Below are 23920 nucleotides of genomic sequence, written 5' to 3' on the forward strand. Positions count from 1 at the left end.
GGCCTTAGGAGCGCATGGAAAAACAACTAACGAAGCAGTGCAGAGAGATATGGGCTGGGCGACATTCGAAGTTCGAGAACCGCAGAGTAAAATATGTTTTGAGAGCAGGTTGAGAGCAGTGGATCAACTTAGGTGGACAGGTAAGGCTTTTAGTTATCTATAATTGAAAAGCGTGGACACGCAGTGGCTAAGAAAGACTAGAAGGCTAACGATGAAATATGCAAAGAACCATGGACGATCCAAAACAGCCAAGGTAACCAAAAAAATGCAAGGCAGATAGAAACGAATGATTGCAGAGAAAAAATAGAAGCTAAAATGTTGCTAGGGATGTGCAGGTCCGAGAAATTGGCCGTCACAAATAAAAATGTCTACAATAATTCTGAGGGAAGTGCTTTGTTTCATTCAGGCTAGAGCAGGTTGCTTGCAAACTAGCGGCTTTGTGTGGAAATATGCACAAAATAATGAGGTAAGCGTTTTCTGCGAAAAGAAACAGAAACTATGCGGCACAAAATATGGGAATGCAAGAGTATTCATTCAAGTCAATATGAGGGAAATATTCGGCTTCCGAAAGAACTTGGATTTAAAGGGGCCCTAAATAGGCTTCCGAATGTCGCCATTTCAATCGCGCAATCGCTAGAGTACCCCTTCACGACAACGTGTACCAAATATTACACCTCTGCGTAAAGCAGGGGCCGCACAAACACGAAAAAAAGATTTCACTTCCTCCCCTGGCTCACCAACCATACCTTGCCGCCACACTTGCGCGCTCTGACGCAGTTCTTTCCGGCTCTGACGCGCCTCTATGACGCACGAGACACTGCCCAGTGCGGCGCCGCGAACGCGAACCACAGCGACAGCGCTCACCGTGCAACCGGAATCTGGTGGGCGGAGCATGCGCGTCGAGTGCTAAAAAAAAAAAGCGCGCGCAGGGCTTGGCGCAGCCAATGACTGCACGTACATCAAGGAGGGTGATGGATTGCCCTGTTTCTCTCGGTGGTCTTGCGCCGGGTCGATGACGTCGCGGCTTCCACAGTGCTTCGGAGGGGCTACTAGAGGAGGAGAGCCCCAGGCCTTATGGGTGGCCCCTTTTAATGAGCGATAACTCGGCTAATACTTAACGCATTTAAACAATTTTTGCAGGATGACGTTCCTTGGATAGTACTCCAGTGACTGCGCATGCAAAATCGTAACATTTGGCAGCCTATTTAGGGCCCCTTTAATGGTAGCGCCGATGGAGTTATCTTCAAGACTGTCGAGGCGACGAAAAGAAGATTAGAATGCTGGTGGACGAAAAGTAGAGAGGGGAATGTTGCCTCCGACAGATACCACCGGTAACAGGGAAAATAAGCATTTTGTGCGTAATCAGTTTTTTTATTCCCTCCCTTAGATCAGCGCTAGTACCGCCGGAAATAGTGACGAAAAAGAGAGGTCGCGGTACAAATTTTTTATTACATAAAGCAAAGGCACCATCCTGCCTTAGCATATACCAAAATGCAGCTAATTATATGTTCTTTGACATACAGTACCAAGTTTTACTTCAACACTGACGATAGAACCATGAAAAAATCTGAAAGTAAGAACTTCGTAAAAAAACTACAGAAAAAGATAGAAAAAAGTGTAAATATAAAAATATTAAAAAATAATAAAATTATTTCAGGATATACAAAATCTAACACAATGCTTTGTTTCTTCATCGCAAAAGTTTGGTGCGGCTAGGTGTAACTGGTTTTTTGTTTTTTGTGTGATCTCTTTGGCACTAAGGCGATGGCTACGTCGTCGCCCAGGTACACGCCGGGCTCTCGTCTCGCCGAAAACTTCATCCGTTTCTGCACTGGTGGCAGGAGATCACCACCATAGGTAGTTAACACCCTACCCAACAAATATAAACCAGCTAGAACATATTTCGAGCGCACATATTTACTCCAGAGCCAATTGAAACCGAAACCAACACCCACCTTTGAGCGCGATTTGATGTTCCAGGCTGATCGACACCCGAATCCTCACTCGAGCTGAAATCCGATCTCTAAAGCCACATTCCGACTCTTAACTGCCTCTCTCATCGTTAAAATCCACAGTAGAAGGCGAAGATATGCGAGACGAGACGAGGCGGATTTCTTATCGCGCTCGCGCGCGTATGACGCCATGTTTGTTTACATTTGAAACCACTGCCCGTCAGAATAAAATATCTGATACGTTGCCGCCTGGCGATAAAAAAAGAAACTTCACAAAAGAGAAAACTCCAGTTTTCAAACTATCTCCCAGATGTCGCTAGGTGTTCCATCGAGCGAAAATTTGTATTCTGCAGGCTCGCGAAACCATCGATCATATGGGATCGATGGCCTATGGAGCGGTCCCGAAAGAGTTAAACGAAGAGTATAAAACATAGGTATATTAGTCCTTTTTGGTAAGCTGACTCGTCATCACCCCGCTACATAGGGGAAACAAATAGTAATCACCCATCATCATCCTCTTCGGATAACGGCACCACAGACATTCTGGCGAAATAATCACTGCACTGCGTTTCCGACGAATTTCACGTTGAGTAGACGTGCTTTACTTTTTCTAAACGTTTTGTGGAAACCTCAACAAAGTCACAGGGGCCTTTTTTGTTTATTTCAGCACTTTTAGGGGCGAAGCTCCTAAAGCCGTGGGTCTGTCCATCCCTTGTGTCTCGTGGTACGTGACCGCCTAGTTCGATGACACCGCCTAGTTCGATGACTCACTCGCCGGTGGGGCTACGTGACCGCCTAGTTCGATGACTCACTCGCAGGTGGCGCTACGTGGCCGCCTAGTTCAATGACTCACTCGCAGGTGGCGCTGGTGTGAGTGACGTCATGATGACGTCACTCGCACGTGACTGACACTATAAAAGGCAATCGCTGTTGTCACGCTTCCTCTTTCGCAACGAGTCACCGGATGGAGGAGGTGGTTGTTGACAAGGCTGCGGAGCGGAGGGCGCGCAGGGCGGCGGCAGCGCGCGCTCGCCGACAGGATCCCGCCGTGCGCGAAAGAGAGGCCGAAGCATCTCGTCTAGAAAGTCGCGCTTACACCGCGCGTCGACAGCTTCGGGCTGAGCTCGCTTGATGCGTTTTGCAGCCGCCTCGCGAGCTCTCACTGCATCGGGGTTTGCCTGCCGATATGAGTGCTTGCTTGCGCCTCACGAACCCTACAACAACAACAACAAACGAACAAGAACAAAATAGAAGAACAAAATAAAAGTTGATTTGTACAATGTACGCACAGAGTCTTACGTCTTTCTTAATGATGTAATGGGCGAACTTTCACGGGAGAGTTACGGTTACCGATGATCTCCCCCTCTGGAGCTTCGCCCCACTTATCATCATTCATTCCGTGGATATGGCGTGATTTTTTTAACAATTAGCGGCATAGGTTGTCTTCTTGCCTAATCGTAGCTTTATTGCTGGAGTCACTACCCGCAGTTAGAACTCTATCAGAAGTATGTGCTTTATGTAACCCATCTGGTCGTATGAAACATCACTGCCAAATCAGGAACGTTGTTATCCCTTCCGACGACTGAACCACTGCAATTGAACATTCACAACTCAGTTTGGGAACTCATCGCGGGGCATTTCTAGGCTGACACCTTCGCCTAACTAAACCATCGAATATTTCTAGCATCTCTCTAAGACGCTCGGATCATAACCTACATGAACACAGGCACAAAACACCTTCCCGATTTTTACATATACATTTCTACATTTCCAAAACATGCATCCTACTTTACACTCCTGTCGGTGCTACGCTCTTATCCAAGCCCAAGAATATGTATAGACTACAAACTTAAAGCTCTCCTACAATGATTGCAGACCTTATCCTGCTTCCCTCCCTCACTTGATCCCAATAACTACCAAGGACAAGAATCCCACCTGTGCCTCTCTCAAGACCACAGGTACCTGACCCGTGGAAGAACTGGCCATTTCCCTCGTCACTATTCTAGCCCCCGCAAGGATCGTAATCTCTAACTTCCAAGCTACCTTTCGTATGAAAACAACAGTGCGACGGACGAGAAAGTGAAGGAGAGAGACTTATGCGCTTAAGCTCCCTACTATTATGCACCAAGCAATCCAAGTTTCAGCCCTTTTGAGATACATGTCGTATACATCAATAGCGTGTAAAGTGGCCTCTACTAGCTGGAATTTCCTGTCAACAACTCCTGAACAAGGGGTACTTTGTATGGACCCCGGAACACTACTCACGAATTGGCAATACCATCGCCCATTTTGCGCACCTTCCTGCGAATTTCTCCCCCAGGCTTGTCGGGAAAACTCCGAGTTCTTTTCCCGTGGCCACCTCTGGATGGGTCACCTAGCATTAACCCTCCTCAAGACATTTTCCTCCGCGTCACCCAAAGTTCACCAGAAAAAAAGAGGGGATACTCTGAAGACATCAAAGCAATATTTTCCTTCGCCCAATTTACCTGCATCGAATGTACCCCCTCAACACCCTGCTTCATATAAATACTACAATCACTCAGGTACCCTAATTCTTATATTCTTAAAGTGTTCATTTAAGCTAGCCCTTTCCCCTATATATACCATCTTCCTCTCTTTTGAGGTGTGGGAAGATTCGACGACCAGGGACGACTCGGACGCGCGGCAACTCTCCCACTCCACCTTTAATGAAAATCTCTAGCAAACACACTAAGACGAAGTCATGACTGTGGGTCATTAATTTTTTTTAATTTCATTAGAAGTCGGTGTTTTTAGGTTACTTGTTTGCGTCACTCTTTCAGCGCGTATCCTTAATTTGTGTACCACCGAAAGGCATTTCTAAGAATGGTCCAGCTTGATCAGGCATATTCATATTTTGTATGATTTATCCTTCGGCGCGTTACAAAGATATAACACTATCGTCGCACTGTTATTCATCCCCATTCTCACCAATGCATGTGCATGCCAATGGCGTATTAAATTTAGAACTCATCAATCCCAGTGTTCCACGAGGCGGTAATTTGGAATGAAGATATGTGTACCCACATTTGACAGCCTCGATTTCCGCCGATTTCCTCTATTGCACAATACTCGTAATTGGAATTGCATTTTTCCCCATGAACAGATCTCTCCTGATCGGTCAGGCACTCAAACCCAACAGTACAAAATAACAGCCTTGCATTCTCTCTCGTTGCATTCATCGATCTCCGCCCTGCCCACTACACACTAACTCCAATGTCGTTGCTGCCCGCCCGTGGTCGCCTTTTTCTGGATCCATATTTTCAACGACCGATCATGCGTCATTCTGGTGGCGTTTGAATTATTTCTGCTCATGTCCTGTACGCCCCGTTCGAAAGGACAACTAAACACAATAAATTACAAGCAGCTATGTTTGATGAACCTGTGGTTAGGGGAAATGTTGCAACTGGGCACTCGATAAATGCTGGCCGCTGCAACGCAAACATCAACCCTAGTTTCTGCCCGAGTGCACGCAACGCGTTGTTGCTTCGTTGCTGCTCTGTGACGTGGAAACTTCGTGGACTACCCATTTATTTCCGTAATGAGGGGTATACGTTGATAGCGACGGATGAACTGAGGAGGAAAAATAAACCTTGTACGAGGAACGAATAAAGTATTTTAAAAAGATGAGAGAGTATAAAAAACTGCAGCGGTCGCAACCGAGAAGAGGACCACAGGAATAACGACAAATAAAGCATTTTGTTCGTCGTCCGTCCTGCTTGTGTGCACGGTGGTTCGATATGCATCGCCAACTCGCCCTTTTTTTCGAAAAAACGTACGCGCAACAGCTCTATATTTAGCTCACTATGGTGTGATGCCTCTGAAATCGATTCGACCGACCGAAAGCGCATATATAATCGCACCTGCGCATTGCGCATTGTCAAATTTTGCCCAGCCCACTATAGGCGCTGTTTTCTTTGTCGATATCACCAGAGCCAAGAAAATCAGTTCAGAGGAAACGAAAGAAAGGCTTATCGACAACATGTGCATGACGGGATTGACAAAGTTCTTCAGGACAAAAGCATAGAAATCAGGGCAGACGGACGGTTTCACTTAAGAATTTTTTTTTGTTTCTGCAGTTGAAAACAGCGATTACACCTATCTACATATTTTAGGCTTAATTCTGCCGTCTTTCCTCACTGAAAAGCTCCATCGCGCTAAAGGTTGTTCCCCAATGGTTCTGGCTAACATCCAAAGAAACACGTTACGGCAGACTAACTTAATGACAAGCGGAAAAAGACAACTCTGCTCTCTGTCGGTTTTCTTGGTGTTTAAAATGGCGTATTTGTGCTGGCACAACACATCGGGCATTCTGTTAGCTTGACTAAAATTTGTTTTGTTCAATAATATATTCACACACGTCTTTGCGTGCATGCGTGCGCCTGTGTGGTGTGTTCGTGTGCGTGTGTGTGGGCATACTTCTGAATGCCTAGTCTAAATAAAATTTCGATAGCGTACCGCACGGTTGTTTTGCGTAAAATTTGCAAAGTGTAAACTACAACTGCCCTAATTTTTCGCATGTTCAAAATTGCTAGCCGGTGTGTGCAACTTCCGCGAAATACACAATAGAACTAAAAAATTGGCGCCGCTTGCACTAATGATTGAAGGCTAGAGAATTAGCGTAGCTGGGGGCGACATAGCTTCTTCCGGTTTTGGTAAGTTTTTTAGGTTTAGTTTTGCTTTTCTACGTTTTTTTTAGGTCTTGCGAGGTTCTCGCTAGGCTGGGCAAAGTGTTTAGGGGTGAGGCTAAGTTTAGCCGGATTTTACGAGGCAGCGACGCTCGGTCCCCCGCACTAACACTGGATCCCAGGGGGAAGAAGCTAGGTCGACTCCAGCTCCGCTGTTTGTGGAGCCATGCACCACTAATTGAAGCTGCACCAAATTTTTGCGTTTTAGTAACCCGAGAAAGACCATCACCTCTATAATGGTATAGTAATGGGTGCGGATACGCATACTCCCTGCCCGTTGTGCTTACACTCGAGTAGGCGCGAAAGCCGGCTTCACTGTTATATTACCCTATCTGCGGTTGTGCACCCTTTACAGGCGCTCAGTTTTTCTCGTATTTTTTCCTATTGGCGGTGAGATGTTTGAGTGGCGCCCCCTGGCTCTCACGTCGGCTTAGGGACTCGCGCCCCTCTCGTCTGCTACACTCGACTTGTGAGGGGCAGCAGTGCCTGTGCTCGAAATCGCCCGCCTTGACGCGTTAGGGCATCAAAAAGCGTATTTTAGTAATTCAGTCATTTCTGTCAGCTTCTGACACATGTAATTCAGTCATTTTTGCAAGCTTCTGACACATCTGAATAATTTCAAGCTGTATCCCCCACAAGTTTGCAACACACGAGGAGAGAAAGAAAACTTTCTTCACAGCATCGGTCAGAAGCTCGTGTTTAACCCGTCCTTTCGCGAGGTTTAGCGCACAAATAAGCATTCAAAATGCGTTGGCTTCCCTACAGTATTTTTGAGCTGCTCTTATGACGACTCAACAGTCTAGTGCTACGTACACGCGCATCGCACCGCAGGAAATAGAGCGTCTGTCTTTTTTTTCGTTTTTGTTAGCTTGTATCAAATGAATGTTTTTTTTGTGCCTAACGTATTACTTTTAATATTAATTAATTATTAAAAATCGTCACAAACGTCTTATTAGTATCCAATGTAAATAGTATATAATATATGTAATGTAATTAGTATGTAATACCCTCCGCCGGAGGGCCTTCAGGGTTATTTTGAAATAAATTAAATAAATTACTAGGTTTGGTGATGTTTGGAAGGGTCACAAAGATTGTGAGGATACTTTCTTCAGGCTGTATGCATGCCATACATTCCCTTCTTCACAAATTGGCTTCCGTTATGGCTACTTGCAAATAGTGCATATCCGCAGCGTGCGTTGTTTATTCACATGCAAATACAACGAAAAGGTTTTTGCTATGCCACCACGATCGCGCCCCAGGCAACGTTGTCTAGAGTACCCGAAGGCGGCTTTTATTCTCCAAATTTTTATCGTAACCATTGTTATCATAACGAACTGACTCTCAACCCGAACAAGTATGACATGATTACGGCTTAATATACTCGCTAACGACGCAATAAATAGTACACGTGCATACATTACAAGAATCGAAACCGATGAATATTTCCAAGGAGCTCTCGTCAACTTAACTCTTCCGGGCGTAAAGAACAAACCCGGGATGGCGATATTGGAAAAAAAAAAAAAAACTCTTACTCATTTGTCCTGAACTTAGAACCCGGACCACCCATCAGCTGGATTTTACTGATTTTACTATTAAATACAGTGTTCTCCTCCTCCCGCCCTGCCTCCTCCCCCTCCTCTTCTTGAGTGCAGTTTTCTTATAACGCAACATGGCTATAGGGAATGTACTGAAATATGCCTCCAGGTCTGAATAAACATAGTGTTACTGTATCTTTACCGTAGACGTGACTCGTTTTGCTCAATAAACCTCCATACTGGTTAGAAGCGTGGTATAAAACCAGCACGCGCCTACACACACAGTGGGTTATTTGGAACTCAACCACAGTTCTTGCAGCCCCATGATGCATGTCGGCATACTTTCATGCCATGACAACGTAAAGTGATGTGATACAATACTTTCCAGCGTTCGGCAAGGTTGCGAAAACTCTTACCTTACATACGATAACCGGGAATCGTAATGCCTTCTGCCAAAGCCGACAGCCCTGAAGGCCTGGTATTTGTTTTGGCCTTGCAATTTTGCTGTTGTCGGTTATTAGCAGCTGGCTGTTCCCTTTGTTCGGAAGATTGCTTAATACAGAAGCTTACCCCTAGCTCCGGCTCTTCGCGCTCCGCACAGGACCGGCTTCGCAAGGAATGCGCCGACGCCGGCAATGTTTCTTCCGTAGCGGTATGCAAAACTGCACTTTAACTCACACTTTGAGCTAGTGTATGCGATTTTATGTCTGTTATTATGATAAAAAAAGCCGCCCGCATCTTCCCACGGGGGGAACGTGAGTAAATGCGTCGCATCTACTCGAGTCAAGCAAAGCGTCACGTCAAGCGAAAGCCAAGCAAAGACGCCCTTGACTGAATTCCGAACGCGCGCTCCGCCGCTTATATACGTTGAGGGGACTGCGTAAGCCGGTCCCAGTCGACGACGTTGGCGTACTTGTAAAGCGGCGTGGACTCTAGGTGTTTGAGCCAAGCGCGGATGTTGCTTCGCCGGAGAACGGCACACCGGTTATATGCGCCGCGCTAGAAGGAGAGGGAACCGCGGAAGAGAGAGTACAGCACATGCGCCGGCCCCAGCGCGTCTGCCGCGGCTATGACGCAACGTGCCGCGGGTATGACGCAACACAATCCAACACAATCCACTTTAATCCAATCCAATCCAAATCCAATCCAATCCAATCCAATCCAATCCAAGCCAATCCAATCCAATCCAATCCAATCCGATTCAATCCAAGCCAATCCAATCAAATCCAATCCAATGCCCCTTGCGAGAGAGTGTTCGAATCCAATCCAATGCCCCTCGCGAGAGAGTTCGCTATCGCCTCGACTCGACGCGCATGCGCAGTGAGCGTGCGGACTACGGACGCCAACGCGGGTGACATCGTGAGTTACTGAAATGCTCTGCATTTAAAAATTATGCGCGTGTCAAATCTTGTGCGGACAAGCGTCAGACGTCAACCGAGCGCAAAGAAACAGCAGGTAGAGCGAGCTCGAGTGAAGCAGACGACAACTGCGTGAATCCCTAAGCCGACGTCACGGAGGCGCGCTTCGCAGCGCCACCTGTGGTCGCGCTCACCGCCAATCGCCACCAGACCAAGCACAGGCTAAAGAGCTCCGCTGTTAAAATTCGTCCTTTAACGCTGCCTTCTTACCCTCTGCTTTTCTTCGTGCGCAGCGCTTGTGCACTAGCCGATGGCGTCCGGAAACTACGTTTCGCCACTTCTCACGACTCCTCTGACGTGAACGGTTCCGGCGGAAGCAATGTCCAGGACCCGCGCCTCACCAGCGAGCTCCTGTCTCGCCTTCTCTTCTCCAAATCTTCGGTTGGAAGCCTGCCGCCTTCACCTACGGTTATGCCGCCCCGTTCATCCGCTCCCTGACCGAAGATGTCGACGAGGCGGCCGACGTGAGCCGGCTGAGGCACGTGCGAGGGAGCGACGGCTCGCTCGTGTTCTTGCCGTTCCGTGCGCAGCAGTTCCGCCGAGACGTGCACGAGGCCCGGTACCACTGCGCGGCCACTAATAACATAGGGACAGTAGTGAGCGCTCAAGTCCACGCCACTCCTGGTGAGTTAGACCAGAGGCCTTTCAACCCTTTGATGCCCAAAACTTAATTATTTTGCTTAAGCGTGTGAGAAGTTTTTTATGATCTAAAAGGACTTCCCACATCAAAAATATATGAAGTAAAAAAAAATTTGGTTAATTAGGACGGACACTAGGACACACTGGGCACTGGGAAACACTGGGCACCGACTACCCATATATCACTTGAACAAGAGAGCTACCTTCATAAGCATGATTTATGGTTGAAGTGAAGAGAATAACGTAAAGTTTCTGTGGCTATCATTTGTCATAACAACGTAATTTCGAAATTTCGCTTACCTGTCGCTAGCTCATTGAGCCACCCGGGCTCGATGCCGGTTGACACGCGTAAACAATATTTTTTAGCGCATGGAAGAACGCGCTGCGCTCTCTTCTTGAATTTTTGAAAATCCGGGATCCTTTGTCTGTCGATAGATGGTGTTAAATGTTGAAAAAACCATAAAGTGCGAGAGTAAAAAAAAATATTGTTTGAGTTGTTGGTCCTGAGCAACGCTGGGCGTCAAAGGGTTAAAGCACAGGTTTCTACCTCTGCCAACCAACGATTGGTTTGTGGCGTGCGGGACAAGAAACTCCTAACGCGGATGGGTACGGAGAAGGTGGTTTTCACTCCCGGAGCACAGTGTAGATGGCGCGGCGATAGGGCGCTATTACCCAGCGTTCCCTGCGCACAGCCGGCTGCTCGCACCGGCGGGCGCATTGGAGTGACGGCTGTGTTGTCAGCTTTAGCAACGGTTGTTTTTGGCCTGTTCTGGCGTGCTTCGCGTCCATTGCGCGCTTCCTTCGCGTGGCTTGAATAACTTGTTCGACAGCACCTCTTGAGTAACCCGTATCCGTCGGAATTAAGTGGTCGTACGGCAAATATACGTTAATAATTGGTTTGAATGGCATTAAAACAAAATGTAGAGACCACATACAGGCATCCGGCCGCTAGAGAAACTCTAACTTTTGCGCACTGCTTCCCACGAATGGGACTCCGTTTTCTAGACTAATGAATAACAATTAGTTTGTGTTTTAAGAGGTATTACAGAAGGCGGAAGGAGCAACAGGTCCTGATAAATAGCGATTATAAAAGTTCGTGCAGCCTTCTCGCGATTCTCGAATTTACTAAACTAACTAGTTTCTACTAAACTATAAACTAGTATCGGTATACATGGGAATAACTAAGCTCACATGCCGAATTGTTTCGGTGTCTACGCTTGTGTCACGCGGTGGTGTAGGCCCCGAGCTAGCACACCAGGATGGCTGTACTCGGGGACAACTTTCTGTCGCAATGGAGACAAAGCTACGCGAGGGGGGGGGGGGGGTTAAGTGGCCGGCCGAACCACGACATTTCGCTGCGCAGCTGGAAGTAGTTCTACAAACAATATTCAATGCGCAGAACCTGTGCAATTCAAAAACATATATTTCTTTTTTTTAGCCTTGCATTGACAATGCCAACAAATCGCTAGAATACAATCGCCAGTAAGCGTTACTTTTTTTAAATTTTCGGTTTTGTTTGGTTGGTGAAGTTACCACTGGTGGCACGAAGGTTCTCTTCAGGAAAAAAATGGCGTCTTCGTCGACAGCAGCTACTATTCCGTCCGATAGCCCGCCACTTAAATCGCCCCAAACAATTTTCAAAAAGCTTCACAACCAAAAGCTGTCAAAACAGACCAAGCAAGTTGTCTACAACGTGTACGCCCAAGTGAAACTGACGCAGTCAGGACTCCCCGTCGTTTCCGCATTTCGTTCGGTTAGCCAGCTTAAAGGCGTAAGCGAGCGTATGGTCGCATGGCTCAAGAATGAGGTTTTGCGTGGCACCCCGAAGTCCCCAAAGCGCAAAAGGCTTAGTTCGTCGACTGGGAAACCGCCTGCAGTTACAGGAAAGACAAGAGTACAGCGGTACGGCAGCTTCGCCCTTGGTGCTCTCCGACGGAAAGTGCATCAGTACTTCATTCGCAACGAGGCGCCAAATGAAGAAAAGATCCTCAGCGATGTGACCAGCGACCCCGACATGGGGCTGCTGAAGCGGGGTGTCAGAACGATGCGTCGGCTTCTGAATGACATTGGATTTGCTTTTCGGAAGCGAAAACGTAACTCTGCGCTTCTGGAAAGGGAGGACATCATCGTGTGGTGGCGGAAATATCTGCGGACCATTCGAGAAATGCGAAAGCAGAAACGGTACGTGGTTACTGCTTCAATTTGGCGGGCAGATAGATAAGTGTCAATTCTGGCGATTAAAATAAAAGTTTTGTATGTAACATTATTTTACAGTTGAAATGTAACAAGAAAAAATAACGATGGAAGTTCTCGCACAGCCAAATATTTTATTGATGAGAGTTACTTATCAACGCCTCTCCGCATGCATACTGGCGTTCACTTTACTTGTTTCATGGCGTTTTTCTGTATCCCTGCCTCTTTTTCGTATTTTGCATGCTATTCTGGTTCAGCAAGTGAAGGGACAAGTATGCATCGACATGTTATAATAATGGGTGGTGTGAGAATTCTCCATTTCATACACTACGTATTTCCCACCCCGCAGACATCGGCGCTCAACAAACATGCCTTGGGAGCGCCGGCTGCGGACGTGTCCGTTGTTTGCGGAGACAGACAAATGTAGGGGCGACAGGGAAAGACTCCAACGGCAGCATTTGTTGCAATGTGCAAATCAAATACACTGCATACAGACTCATCGTAGGCCATAACGGTAACACTGTGAGCGAGGCATTAAACATCGCTAGATATCGAGATGGTTTGACTCACCGATGGCATACCGGAGCAGCGGAGCGCTGCGCGTGCGAGAGCGGTTGCAGTCTCCCAGCTCGCCCGGACGCGTCCCATTGTCGCGCGTTCCCCAGGTCCGGACCGGCGCGCCGAAACGTCCGCTCGCTACCGCGTCCCCAAGACAAGAGAGCGTCCTCTCGTCATGTGACAACCCACCAGACCTCGCCATTTGGTGGCGCTAGTGCCGAGGAAGAACTGGTTCTCGGGTAAGGCAGAGGGGAAAGGGTCAACGCCTCCACCCTGGTGACAACAAACCCTCTGATCGCTGGCGCCCTCTCGTATGGCTCCCGTCGCGTAGGCGAGGCGCGTTGGGCAACGCCGTCCACGATGGGAAGCTAGCCAGAAAGGGGTTCGCGTGAAAGTCGCGATCCCCACAATGAATAGCACTCAATGACTGGATTTCGTTAGCCATGTATGTGTTGTACGTTGTGCGAACTTTTTTTATTTTGGTATTTTGCGGTGCCACCAAAAACTAAACATACCTGCGTGCGTAGTAGAATGATGTTAGGTGCCAGCAATCAATGCCTTCTCTGTCTTAACTAACCCCGCTCCCCAAAGAAAAGCTGACACGTATTCCTTTCATTTTCGTAGGACTAAATACTACCTCGACGAGACTTGGGTCAATGCTGGGCCTACCAAAGGCACGTTGTGGGAGGACACCACTGTGTCATCCCGTGAAGGCGCATTTCGCAAGGGTCTAACTATTCGGCTTCGTGCACCAAGTGGCAAAGGTTGTCGGCTCATTGTCCTACATGCTGGAAGTGTGAAGGGCTTTGTGGACGGGGCATGTCTCATTTACTGTGCGTCAAAGAGTGATTCCACTGACTACCACAGTCAAATGGATGGCCCACGCTTTGAGAAGTGGTTCGCAGAACAACGTCTATCCAACATTGAGCCACGCAGTTTTATTGTCATGAAAAATGCTCCGTACCAGAGTGTTCAGACCGAAAAGCTGCCCTCGATGTTGTGGGGCAAGGCCGACATTCAGTCTTGGTAGACTGCAAAAACATCCCGTGGTGTGATGACCAGTTAAAGCCCCAGCTCCTTCGGCTGGTTAATGAGAACAAACACAAGTTTTTTGGATACCGGATTGAAGCCCTGGCCAGAGTTGCTGGTGATGACATTGTTCGGCTTCCTCCTTACCACTGTGAATTCAACCCTTTTGCAATGGTGTAGAGCCAGGTTAAGGGGTCTATTGCTGCCAACAACACTTCATTCACTCTCGCGGTAGTTGAACGACTACTCAACGAAGCCATCGCCCTCGTGACTCGCAAAAACTGGGTCCGGGACTGCGCTCATGTGGAGCGTCTTGAGAAAGAGGCCTGGGAGCGGGATGGTGCAATCGACACCAGAATCGACAACGTCGTGATTCCACTAGGTTCCGACTCCAGTAGTTCTAGTGACTGCAGTGACAGCGAAATGAGCGGTGTAGAGGAACTGTGATGAAACCGGTGTGCGCTGACTTATGTGGTGCTGGTCGTGTGTGGCGAGTGACAAGGTGCTTTGTTTACGGTTCTGTTGACCGGAAGCTTGGAAGTACGCTTTGTTCGTTTATGTGGTGCTGCTTTTGTGTGGCAATTTACAGAACACCCTATTTACCTTTTTGATGCCCAGCAGCTTGGAAGTGACCCGCACGGGGCACCTTGAGCAATCTTGGTGACGCTACTGGCGATACCGCGGACCCCGAGCCCCCAAACATAAGCTGGATCCAACCGTGGCGATGTGTTTATAGGTGGAGGGTTAGAAACCACGATCGGTGGCCGTCGGAGCCTTGGTCAAGCTCCGGCCGATGGGCTCCCTGCCTGTCTACCAGGCAGGGAGCTCCGGGACCTCTTTGACTACCAGGGTAAGGTCAAAGGAGAAAGTACCCCCGTCTCCCTGCTTTTGTACTATGCCATATGGTATCTTCAAACCCCCCCCCCAACCGTGATAGGCCCCCTAAAAGGGGCCGCACCGAAGTATCTTTTCCTTGTTTGCCTTCTATCTCGCTCCCAAAGCCAGATAACTACCCTCGTTTTTTGATCATTGAATCTGTGGACAAATCGAAGCCGGTTTCCTCTCAATCTGTATTTCTTGTTTCTAAATACCTTGAAGGTATCATCGGCAAAACATATGACGCCAAAAAGCTCAGAACTGGTGAAGTGCTAGTTGAAGTTAAAACTCAGCAGCAATCCACAATCCTCCTGAAACAAACCCGCATGGCAGATCTGGAGATCAGGGTCACACCCCACCGCAGCCTCAACAGTTGTCAAGGTGTGATCTCTGAGGCAGATCTCCTAACCGAGACAGAGACTGATTTGCTCGAATGCCTAAAAGACCAAAGCGTGACAGCAGTAAGGCGCATCGTCTTCAGGAGAGACAACAAAGAAATAGCCACCAAACATCTGATCCTGACTTTCGGCCGCTGCACACTGCCCGAGCATGTCAACGCAGGTTTCATCCGTTGTTCTGTCCGGCCGTACAAACCGAACCCGAGGCGCTGTTTCAAGTGCCAGAGGTTCGGGCATGGTACCAACTCCTGTCGAGGCAGAACAACATGTGCCAAATGCGCCCAGCACAATCATCTCCCCGACAACTGCACTGCAACCAACTTCACCTGCCCGAATTGCCAGGGTCCACACGCAACATACTCTCGCGCTTGTGAAAAGTTTCATCTTGAAAAAAAAGTCATTAACCTTAAGATAACCGAAAACATCACCTTCCCAGAGGCGTGAAAGAGGTTCGCCTCCTTCCCTCTGGGCAGGTACGCTGACGCAGCTCGCCGGGGGGCGGAGCGGCGTTTGGTTTCGGCGGGGACCCAGTACCGCGAGTCGGACTTAGTCCCACCCCCTCCCCCTGGGTTGCCTATGGCAGCCCAACCCGCCTCCGCACCGCTCGCTCACCCAGCAGCGGCTGTGGTGGCAACAACGTCTGTTGGGGATGCCGCTGCATCCACTGCTTCCTCTCCGCCGGCCCAAAGCACACGCAAGGGCACGGAGATGGAGACGGAGGCAGCCGCAGCGACCCCCTCGCCCGCCTCACTGCCTGTGCCACCTGTGGTGCTCCCCACGCCTTCGGCACTGGCAGCGCAGGCAAAGAACACCCGAAAGGGTACCACGTCAAGCGGGCCCAGTCCGCTGGGCACCCCCTTGCCTTCAGATGACGACATGGACGTCGAGCCCTTCCGGCTTTCATCGCAACGGAAGGAACGGGCTGCGACGTCCAGGTCAGCAGAGAAGACAAAAAAGCCCCTCCCAAGAGTGCAAGCCCCGAAAGACCCTACATAAATAATCACACTCCAGTAGCTCTAACACATCATAATGGGAAGAGAAAACATAGTTCAATGGAACTGCAGAGGCCTTCTGAATAATCTTGACGATGTGCATGAGATTCTGCATGCTAACCAGCCAAGTTTAATGTGTGTCCAGGAAACACATCTTAATTCCAAACACACAAATTTCTTGAATAGTTACCTGGTATACAGGAAAGACAGGATGGCTGCACACAATCTTCTGGCGGTGTGGCCATAATTGCCCGCAAATCCTTAGCGACCACCCTGTCACCTTGAACACCGTCCTTGAGGCTGTAGCCGTCCGCACAATATTATTTAATAGGTTGATAACGGTATGCTCCATCTACATCTCTCCTGATCTTGCACTTCTGAGCTCTGACTTTGAGGCGCTGATCGACCAGCTTCCTGAACCATACATCCTAACAGGCGACTTCAATGCACACAATTCTCTTTGGGGCTCTTCTCGCACGGATGCCTGAGGTCGCCTGATAGAGAAGTTTTTAACATCCTCTGGAGCATGCATTTTCAACAAGAAACAGCCTACATACCATAACATAGGACACAATACATACTCAAATCTTGACTTGGCTATTGGTTCGGCAATTCTCTTTCCATGTCTTGAGTGGGGTGTGGGCACTGACCCATATGGCAGTGACCACTTCCCCACCTCACTAACATATATAGGTAAAGGCCCATGCAGTCCATCTTCCCACAACAGTTTCAACGAAGCAAGAGCTAACTGGAATACATTTACTGAGACATCCAAACTACACCACACATCCATATGACACCTACACGTTGAAGAAGCAACCCAACTGCTCACGGCGCACATCCTCGACGCCGCCGAAAAGTCCATTCCCCACGCCTCTGGTACCCCGCGCAACCAGAGGAGGCCGTGGTGGAATGAGGACTGTAGGCGGGCGCGAGAGGCCCAGAACAAGGCGTGGGGTATCCTTCGTCGGTACCCCACGTCGGGTAACCTTATTTTGTTCAAACGGGCCAAGGCGTTAGGAAAACGTGTGCGCCATGAGGCAAAACGAGAGAGTTGGCACACCTTCCTCACTTCCATCAACTCATACACTGACACACACAAAGCCTGGCCACGAATACGAAAACTAAAAGGACAACAGACACACAGCCTGCCCCTGGTTAGTACAACAGGGGACACACTGGAAGACCAGGCTAACACACTTGCACAACACTTCGAACACGTGTCCAGTTCGGCACACTACACAAACACTTTCATGAAACTCAAAATATCTGCGGAAAAGAAGTCCCTGCGTGATAGCAACAAGTCGCACACTTCTTACAATTCTCCTTTTTCAATTCATGAGCTGAACGCAGCCCTGACAACATGTAAGCCTTCAGCTCCAGGTGCAGACAAAATCACATACACTATGATACAACATCTACACTCAGACACCCTTGAAACACTTCTACATCTATTCAATAACATATGGCTTTCGGGGCACATTCCTCGCTCTTGGAGGGAGGCCATAGTAGTGGCTTTTCTGAAGGAAGGGAAGGACCCTTCTTCCTCTCCCGCTAGCTATCAGCCCATCGCCCCTACAAGCTGCCTGTGCAAGCTCCTCGAGAAGATGATAAACAGGAGGCTCGTGTACTTTCTTGAGTACAATGGTCTTCTCGAGAGCTGTCAGGCAGGCTTCAGGGCAGGGCGGTGCACCAACGTCCAACTCGTCGCGCTCGAGTCCTATATAAAGGATGCTTTCCTCCACAAACAATATTGTATGACGGTATTCTTTGATCTGGAAAAAGCGTACGATACCGCGTGGCGGTATGACATCCTAAGCGATCTGAAGTCCTTCGGCATAACAGGTAACATGATGAACACACATGCCAGCTACTTGTCTCAAAGAACCTTTCGTGTGCGAGTTGGAACTGCACTCTCTAGGGTTCATGTGCTGGAAAATGGAGTGCCACAAGGTGGAGTTTTAAGTTGCACCCTTTTTATTGTGAAGGAGGAGGAATAAACTTTTATTAAACAGCAAGGTGCTCTTGTCAGGGGCACCCGCCCGGTGAGAGGAGTCCTCAGTCCAGGACCCCTTGGAGGCTACCGGCCTTCTTCGCTCTCTCGACCAACGTTTGCTGGTCGGAGAGGTCAGAACTGGTCAGCATCTCCACCCACTGCTGAAAGGAGGGATTGGGGTTTGGTTTGAGCTGTGGCGTGTGGGAGCACTCCCAAACGATGTGGTATAGGGTGCCTGTCTGCGGGCAGTATTTGCAGCTGGCAGTGTATTGTGTCGGGTACATGGCGTGAAGTATGCTGTTGTGAGGATAAGTGTTTGTTTGGAGTCTCCGTAGCGTGGTGGCGTCTTCTTTGGCTAGTCGGTGGTCCGGCGCTGGATATTTGCGACGAGCCTGTCTGTAGTGTGATAATATTTCTGCGTATGTGTGAAGAGGCATAGACTTGGGATATGAATCTCTCTGTTCGTGTGGTTCCCTCTCGGAGACGGCCCGGTGTGAATGTTCTCGGGCTGCGGCGTGAGCCGCTTCGTTTCCTTCGAGGGCGGTGTGTCCGGGCGACCATACGATTTCTATGCTTGGCAATTGGGGGTGTCGTTGCAGTATGTGCAGAGCGGGTTTTTAAATCCTTCCATTTAAGTAGTTGCGGCACGCCGTCTGTGAGTCGGTGATGATGGTGATGTACTCTTTTCCAGTGGTGGCTGCGAGGGCAATTGCGGCTTCTTCTGCTATCTCCGTTGACTTTGTTAGGACGGTCGCTGCCGATAGCTCTTTTCCTGCTGCGTCGATTACGCTGATTGCGTGAGCCGGCTGGTCCTGGTAGGGCGATGCGTCTGTGTACCTGGTGGTCGGCACATGTTGAAACCGTTTGCGGATGTATCCGATTCGAGCCTGCCGTCTTGCTTTGTTGTATTCGGGGTGCATATTACGGGGGATCGGTGCTATCCGTATGTTCTGTCGGATGATAGGTGGGATGCGCGTTTTCTGGTCCTGCTGAGAAGGAACGGGGTAGCCAAGTTGAGATAAAGTGAAGCGGCCGGCAGTGGTGAGGCGTAGTCGGCGGAATTGGGAAGTCTGATGTGCCTCACATATTTCTTCCCAGGTGTTGGATATTCCTAGTTGCAGGAGCTTCTTTGTCGAGGTTTTCGGGGGGAGACCGAGTGCTGTTTTGAATGCTTGTCGTATCATAACATTAAGCTTGGCAATTTCGGCGGGTTTCAGACTTAGATAGGGTGTTCCGTAAGCAATTCGACTGATGAGAATAGCCTGTATTATGCGGATAGTATCCTTTTCTTTCAGCCCTGAGCGTCCTTGCGAAATCCTGTGTATAAGGTGCATTATTTGGGTAACAGTGCGTTGAAGTGGTAAGATGGTTTGCGATCCTGATCCGTCTCTGGGAATCGTCAAGCCAAGAATACGCAGGTGCGGTACGTTGGGGATGGTTTGTCCATCGATGGTAACTGTAGGGTCTGGTATTGTGTCCGCGTTCTTTTTGGATAGCCGTTTACGGAGTGTTAGCAAGGCTGATTTTTCAGGGGCACACTGGAGGCCTCGGGCGCGTAAATACTCCTGCGTTGTATTTATTGCGTCTTGTAGGGCTTCTTGTTGTTCTCCAATGGAGCCGGTCGGTGTCCACAGTGTGAGGTCGTCGGCATAAATGGCGTGCCGTAAGTTCGGGATGTTTAGGAGCTGTGGAGGCAGGTCTTTCATGGCCAGATTAAAAAGCAATGGCGAGATTACCGAGCCTTGCGGTGTTCCTTTTGGGCATACTGGGAATGTATCAGATCGTAGGTGTCCAATGCCTATAGTGGCGGTGCGGTCGGTGAGGAAGGCTTTGACGTATTCGTATAGTCTTTCCCCGCAATGTATGGAGTTCAAGCCTCGCAGTATGGCCGAATGCGAGACGTGATCAAATGCTCCTTTAATGTCAATTGCCAATATAGAGTATTTGTGCTGATTTGAAAGCCGTTGAATTACATCTTCTTTCAGCCGCAACAGTACGTCCTGTGTGGACAGATGTGGTCGGAATCCGTACATTGTGTGGGGGAAGTAATCGTTGTCCTCTATGTACGTCGAAAGGCGGTTGTGTACTAAGTGCTCCAGCACTTTACCTACGCATGATGTCAGCGAAATGGGCCGAAGATTCTTCGGGACTAAAGGTTTGCCTGCCTTGGGAATTAGAGTGACGTCGGCATGTTTCCACTGCGGTGGTAAAATTCCTGTTGTCCATTGGCTATTGATGTAGTCCAATAGTTGATCTAGTGTTAGAGGGTCGAGGTTGCGTAGTAATTTGTTGGGTACTTGATCACGACCAGGGGCGGTGTTCCGAGTGAGGTTTCTTGTTACCGCTTCTATTTCCTGTATCGTGAAGGGGGCATCCAGATCTTGGTTAGGGTTACCAGTATAGGTAGGTTGCACGGATGTGTTGTGCGTCGTCGTAGCCTTTAGGGGTGCCATGATTTCATTAAGTAAGTCCTGTTCAGTACCGGGGTAGTTATGGATAAGTCTCCGAATTTGGTGGCTGATGGCAGTTTTGGTTTCGTGAGTACCCATGAGAGTCCTCAGGAGATTTCATGTTTTGCGTGTACCAAGTGTCCCCTGTAGTTTGTCGCAAAATTGTGTCCAGTTTTGTCGGCTTAAGTGGTTCGCGTATTCTTCTGCTTCTTTAGTCAGTTTTGCGATGCGGAGTTTAAGCTTGCGGTTTGTTTTTCTATTTTTCCAGCGTTTCATCAGTCCTTGACGGGCATCCCAAAGGTGCTGGAGGTGGGTGTCAACAGCGGGGTAATCTTGCGTCAGCGGAAGCTCTCTGGTGTGCTTTTTGAGGAGGTCTAGCAGCTCCTTGGTCCACTCTTCTAGATTTCGGATTGGATTATCCGGTGTTTCTTCTCGGAATTTCTTCCAGTCTGTTATGCGAGATGTACCCAGTCTTTGGTTCCCACGTGACCGATTTGGAATCTGGAGTTCTATTATATAATGGTCGCTGCCAAGAGTTTCTGCGAGGCAGCGCCATGAAAAATCTGTTATATTGCGCGTGAGCGTTAAGTCTGGTGAGGTGTCTCGGGAGACACTATTGCCAATTCTCGTGGGTGTATGAGGTTGGTTGCAGAGGGTTAAGCAACTTTGTTGGATTGCTTCCTGTAACAGGGTACCTTTGCGGGTGTTACGGGCGTAGCCCCAAGCCGTATGAGGCGCATTAAAATCCCCTACTATTACCAGCTGATTTCCTTTGGCCCGTATGGTGGCTTCTCTTATCATGGAGTTAATTCCCGGTAGATGCCCAGAGGGTGGACTGTAGATATTAAGAAGGTACAGGCTTGGCTGTTTCTTGGTGGACGGAAGGAGCTCCACGAATGCGTAATCTATGGTTGTTGAGAGTGCGTGTAGCTGGGCAGTCCATGTGTTTCGCACCAGTATTGCCGTACGGGCCTGTGGGGTTGTACAAAAAGCATTGTAGTCTCGAAGGGCAACCCGATTGACGTCTACTTCCTGCAGGGCTATGATGTCCGGAAAACGTTGTTGTGAAAACTGTAGCAATGAACTCTTCTTATTTCGGAATGAACGACAATTCCATTGCCAAATAACCATGTTGTTTCGGGAGGGGGCAGAACCCGTGTTATGTAGAGAGCATTGAAGACTCGCCATCGTCCCAGTTAGATTCGGCCGGGTCTTTCGGGCTCTGTGGTAGAGGGCTGTGTTTAGGTGTCTTGGGCCGCTTGCGCTTGTTTGCCTCTATGACCGTGAGCCGCTCGTCAAGTTGTTGGTATTGGGTCTGGAACTTCTGAACCGCGTCGTGAATGAAGCGTTTAAGATCTTCGAATGATGACAGTAGAGTCGTGTTTGTGGGAGGGTATTGCGGTTGTGACGTGGTTGAGGTGTTCGTGTTTTCAGAGGTCGGAGCTGTAGTAATTACTGTGTTGGTATTATCAATAGTCCTGGTTATTTCCGGTGATGTGACCTGACGTTGCATTTGGGCTCGGAGTTCAGCTATTTGTTGCTCCAGAATGTTGAACTGGTTTGACTTTTCTTCCAGTAAGGCTTTGAGCTGAGCGTTTTCTTGCCTTAGTGCTTCATTTTGTGCATCGTGATTGGACAGGGTGGGGAGTTGGGGTGTTTCGCGTAGTGGGAGAGGGGGAAAATGCGTTTGAGCAGTGGGTGGAGAAGCGGCAACTGCCGACCAGCTCACCTGTGGTTGTTGGTGGCGGGTTTCCAGGGCAGGAGGATGCAGGTGGTGCTGCACAGGTTGGTATCGATGATATAGGTTGTCCTGAAGTTTCAGTTCACGTTCACGCACTCGGAGGGGTGGTGGTGGAGGTCTAAGTTTGCGTTTGCAGTCCTTGCTGGCTGTTAGATGCTCTAGTCCACAAAGCTGACACTTTGGCTTACACGTGTGGTCCGGCGCAGGGTTCTTTGCATGACACTGTTTGCAAATGTCCACTTGTGGATTGGGGCACACGTCCTGTCGGTGCCCGAGAGCACCACACAGGGAGCAGCACTGGTACGTTCGCCTATAAGGTTTGCAGCGTGTGAGTATGCCGTACGCCCTTACGTAGAAGGGCACGTGTGGGCCTTCAAATGTGATGACTGCTGTGGTCGAGGCGCCGAGCATTCTTGCTTCTAGGATGGTTGGTCCAGTTGTGACGACGGCTTCGCGCAATTGGTCCGGTGTGGTGCCGGGGTCAATGCCATGTATAATCCCTCGAACGGTACCGGGCGGTGGTTTCAGATATGCGGTGACCTCGAAGGTGGCGGTTCCAAGCTGCAGGGTCGTGATACGCCGTAGAGCTTCTACGCAGTCTTCGTCTGGTGTGCTCACAGTGACGAGATTTTGCTGAGCTTGTGGTTGCGTGATGACTTGAGCGTAGAATCGGCGTTCTGGGATTCCGCTAGCTTGTTGGATGCTCTGCATGAGTTGTCTGTCAGGCCATGCCGCGATTCGGAGTCCCGAGCGCGGGCGAAAAACGATCTTATAGTCGCTTTCAGGGAGTTTTGGCGCAGGCGGAATACGAAGTAGTGGTATTTGCTTACTTGTAAGTCCCGCTTGTACTGCAGGTGGTGGCGGCTGCTTCTGCGACTGGCGCTCTCGTAGGATTTGTCGCCAAGGGTCATATTTTGGGAGAGTTCGGCCGCTGAGTGGGTCGAATTCCATTGTTTCTTCGGCAGCGGGGCTCATGGTTGCTGGGTTCGGCTGCATACGGAGCGCAGCTGGCGCGGAGAGCAGCGCCAGAGGCCGGCGTGGCTGTTCTTTGGCTGCCTAGGCCTGAGTAGGCCTAGCAGCCGCCGTGGCGTGGTCCGGTCTTCAGATGTTGGCTGTGGTCCCGTGAGGTTACCGAACTGACCTTGGGTGGTGTCCAGGCGCGCCGGATGACGTTACGGATCCGATGGGAGGGTTTTCAGCTAGTGTCGGGCAGTATTTCGGTGTGAAACAACTTTGATGCGGGAGCCCATGCGAAGCGGGTTTGCGTTGCTTGGCCCCCTAGCGGAGGAATCTTTATTGTGAAAATGAATTTCCTTAGGAAGGCGCTGCCACCGTCGATTTCCTGTTCAATCTATGTAGACGACGTGCAACTCTCCTTTAAATCCTGTAACTTGTCTGTCTGTGAGCGCCAGGTCCAGCTTGGTGTTAACAAGCTAG

At 49.2% G+C, this 23920-nt stretch overlaps 1 protein-coding gene across 1 annotated transcript; it reads left to right on the forward strand.

Annotated features, from left to right (window-relative positions):
• Positions 1 to 4674: 4674 nt before the first annotated feature.
• LOC144175415 (uncharacterized) lies at positions 4675 to 23418 on the forward strand. The gene is made up of 5 exons (XM_077704494.1): positions 4675 to 4680; positions 10001 to 10235; positions 11780 to 12431; positions 22690 to 22783; positions 23338 to 23418. The coding sequence occupies exons 1-5, from the start codon at positions 4675 to 4677 to the stop codon at positions 23416 to 23418; spliced, it is 1068 nt and encodes a 355-aa protein (XP_077560620.1).
• Positions 23419 to 23920: the final 502 nt, after the last annotated feature.

This window comes from Haemaphysalis longicornis, unplaced genomic scaffold, assembly GCF_048455015.1.
Source record: "Haemaphysalis longicornis isolate Haplotype H1 unplaced genomic scaffold, Haemaphysalis longicornis Haplotype H1 scaffold_3, whole genome shotgun sequence".
Taxonomy (NCBI): Eukaryota; Metazoa; Arthropoda; class Arachnida; order Ixodida; family Ixodidae; genus Haemaphysalis; species Haemaphysalis longicornis.

Bases quoted from the DNA above. Each gene is read 5' to 3' on its own strand.
- LOC144175415 (XM_077704494.1), top strand. The intron at 12,432-22,689 runs GTACGTGGTTAC...GGTCCGGCGCAG, and splicing joins GAAATGCGAAAGCAGAAACG to GGTTCTTTGCATGACACTGT. The intron at 22,784-23,337 runs GTACGTTCGCCT...CTTGTACTGCAG, and splicing joins CCACACAGGGAGCAGCACTG to GTGGTGGCGGCTGCTTCTGC.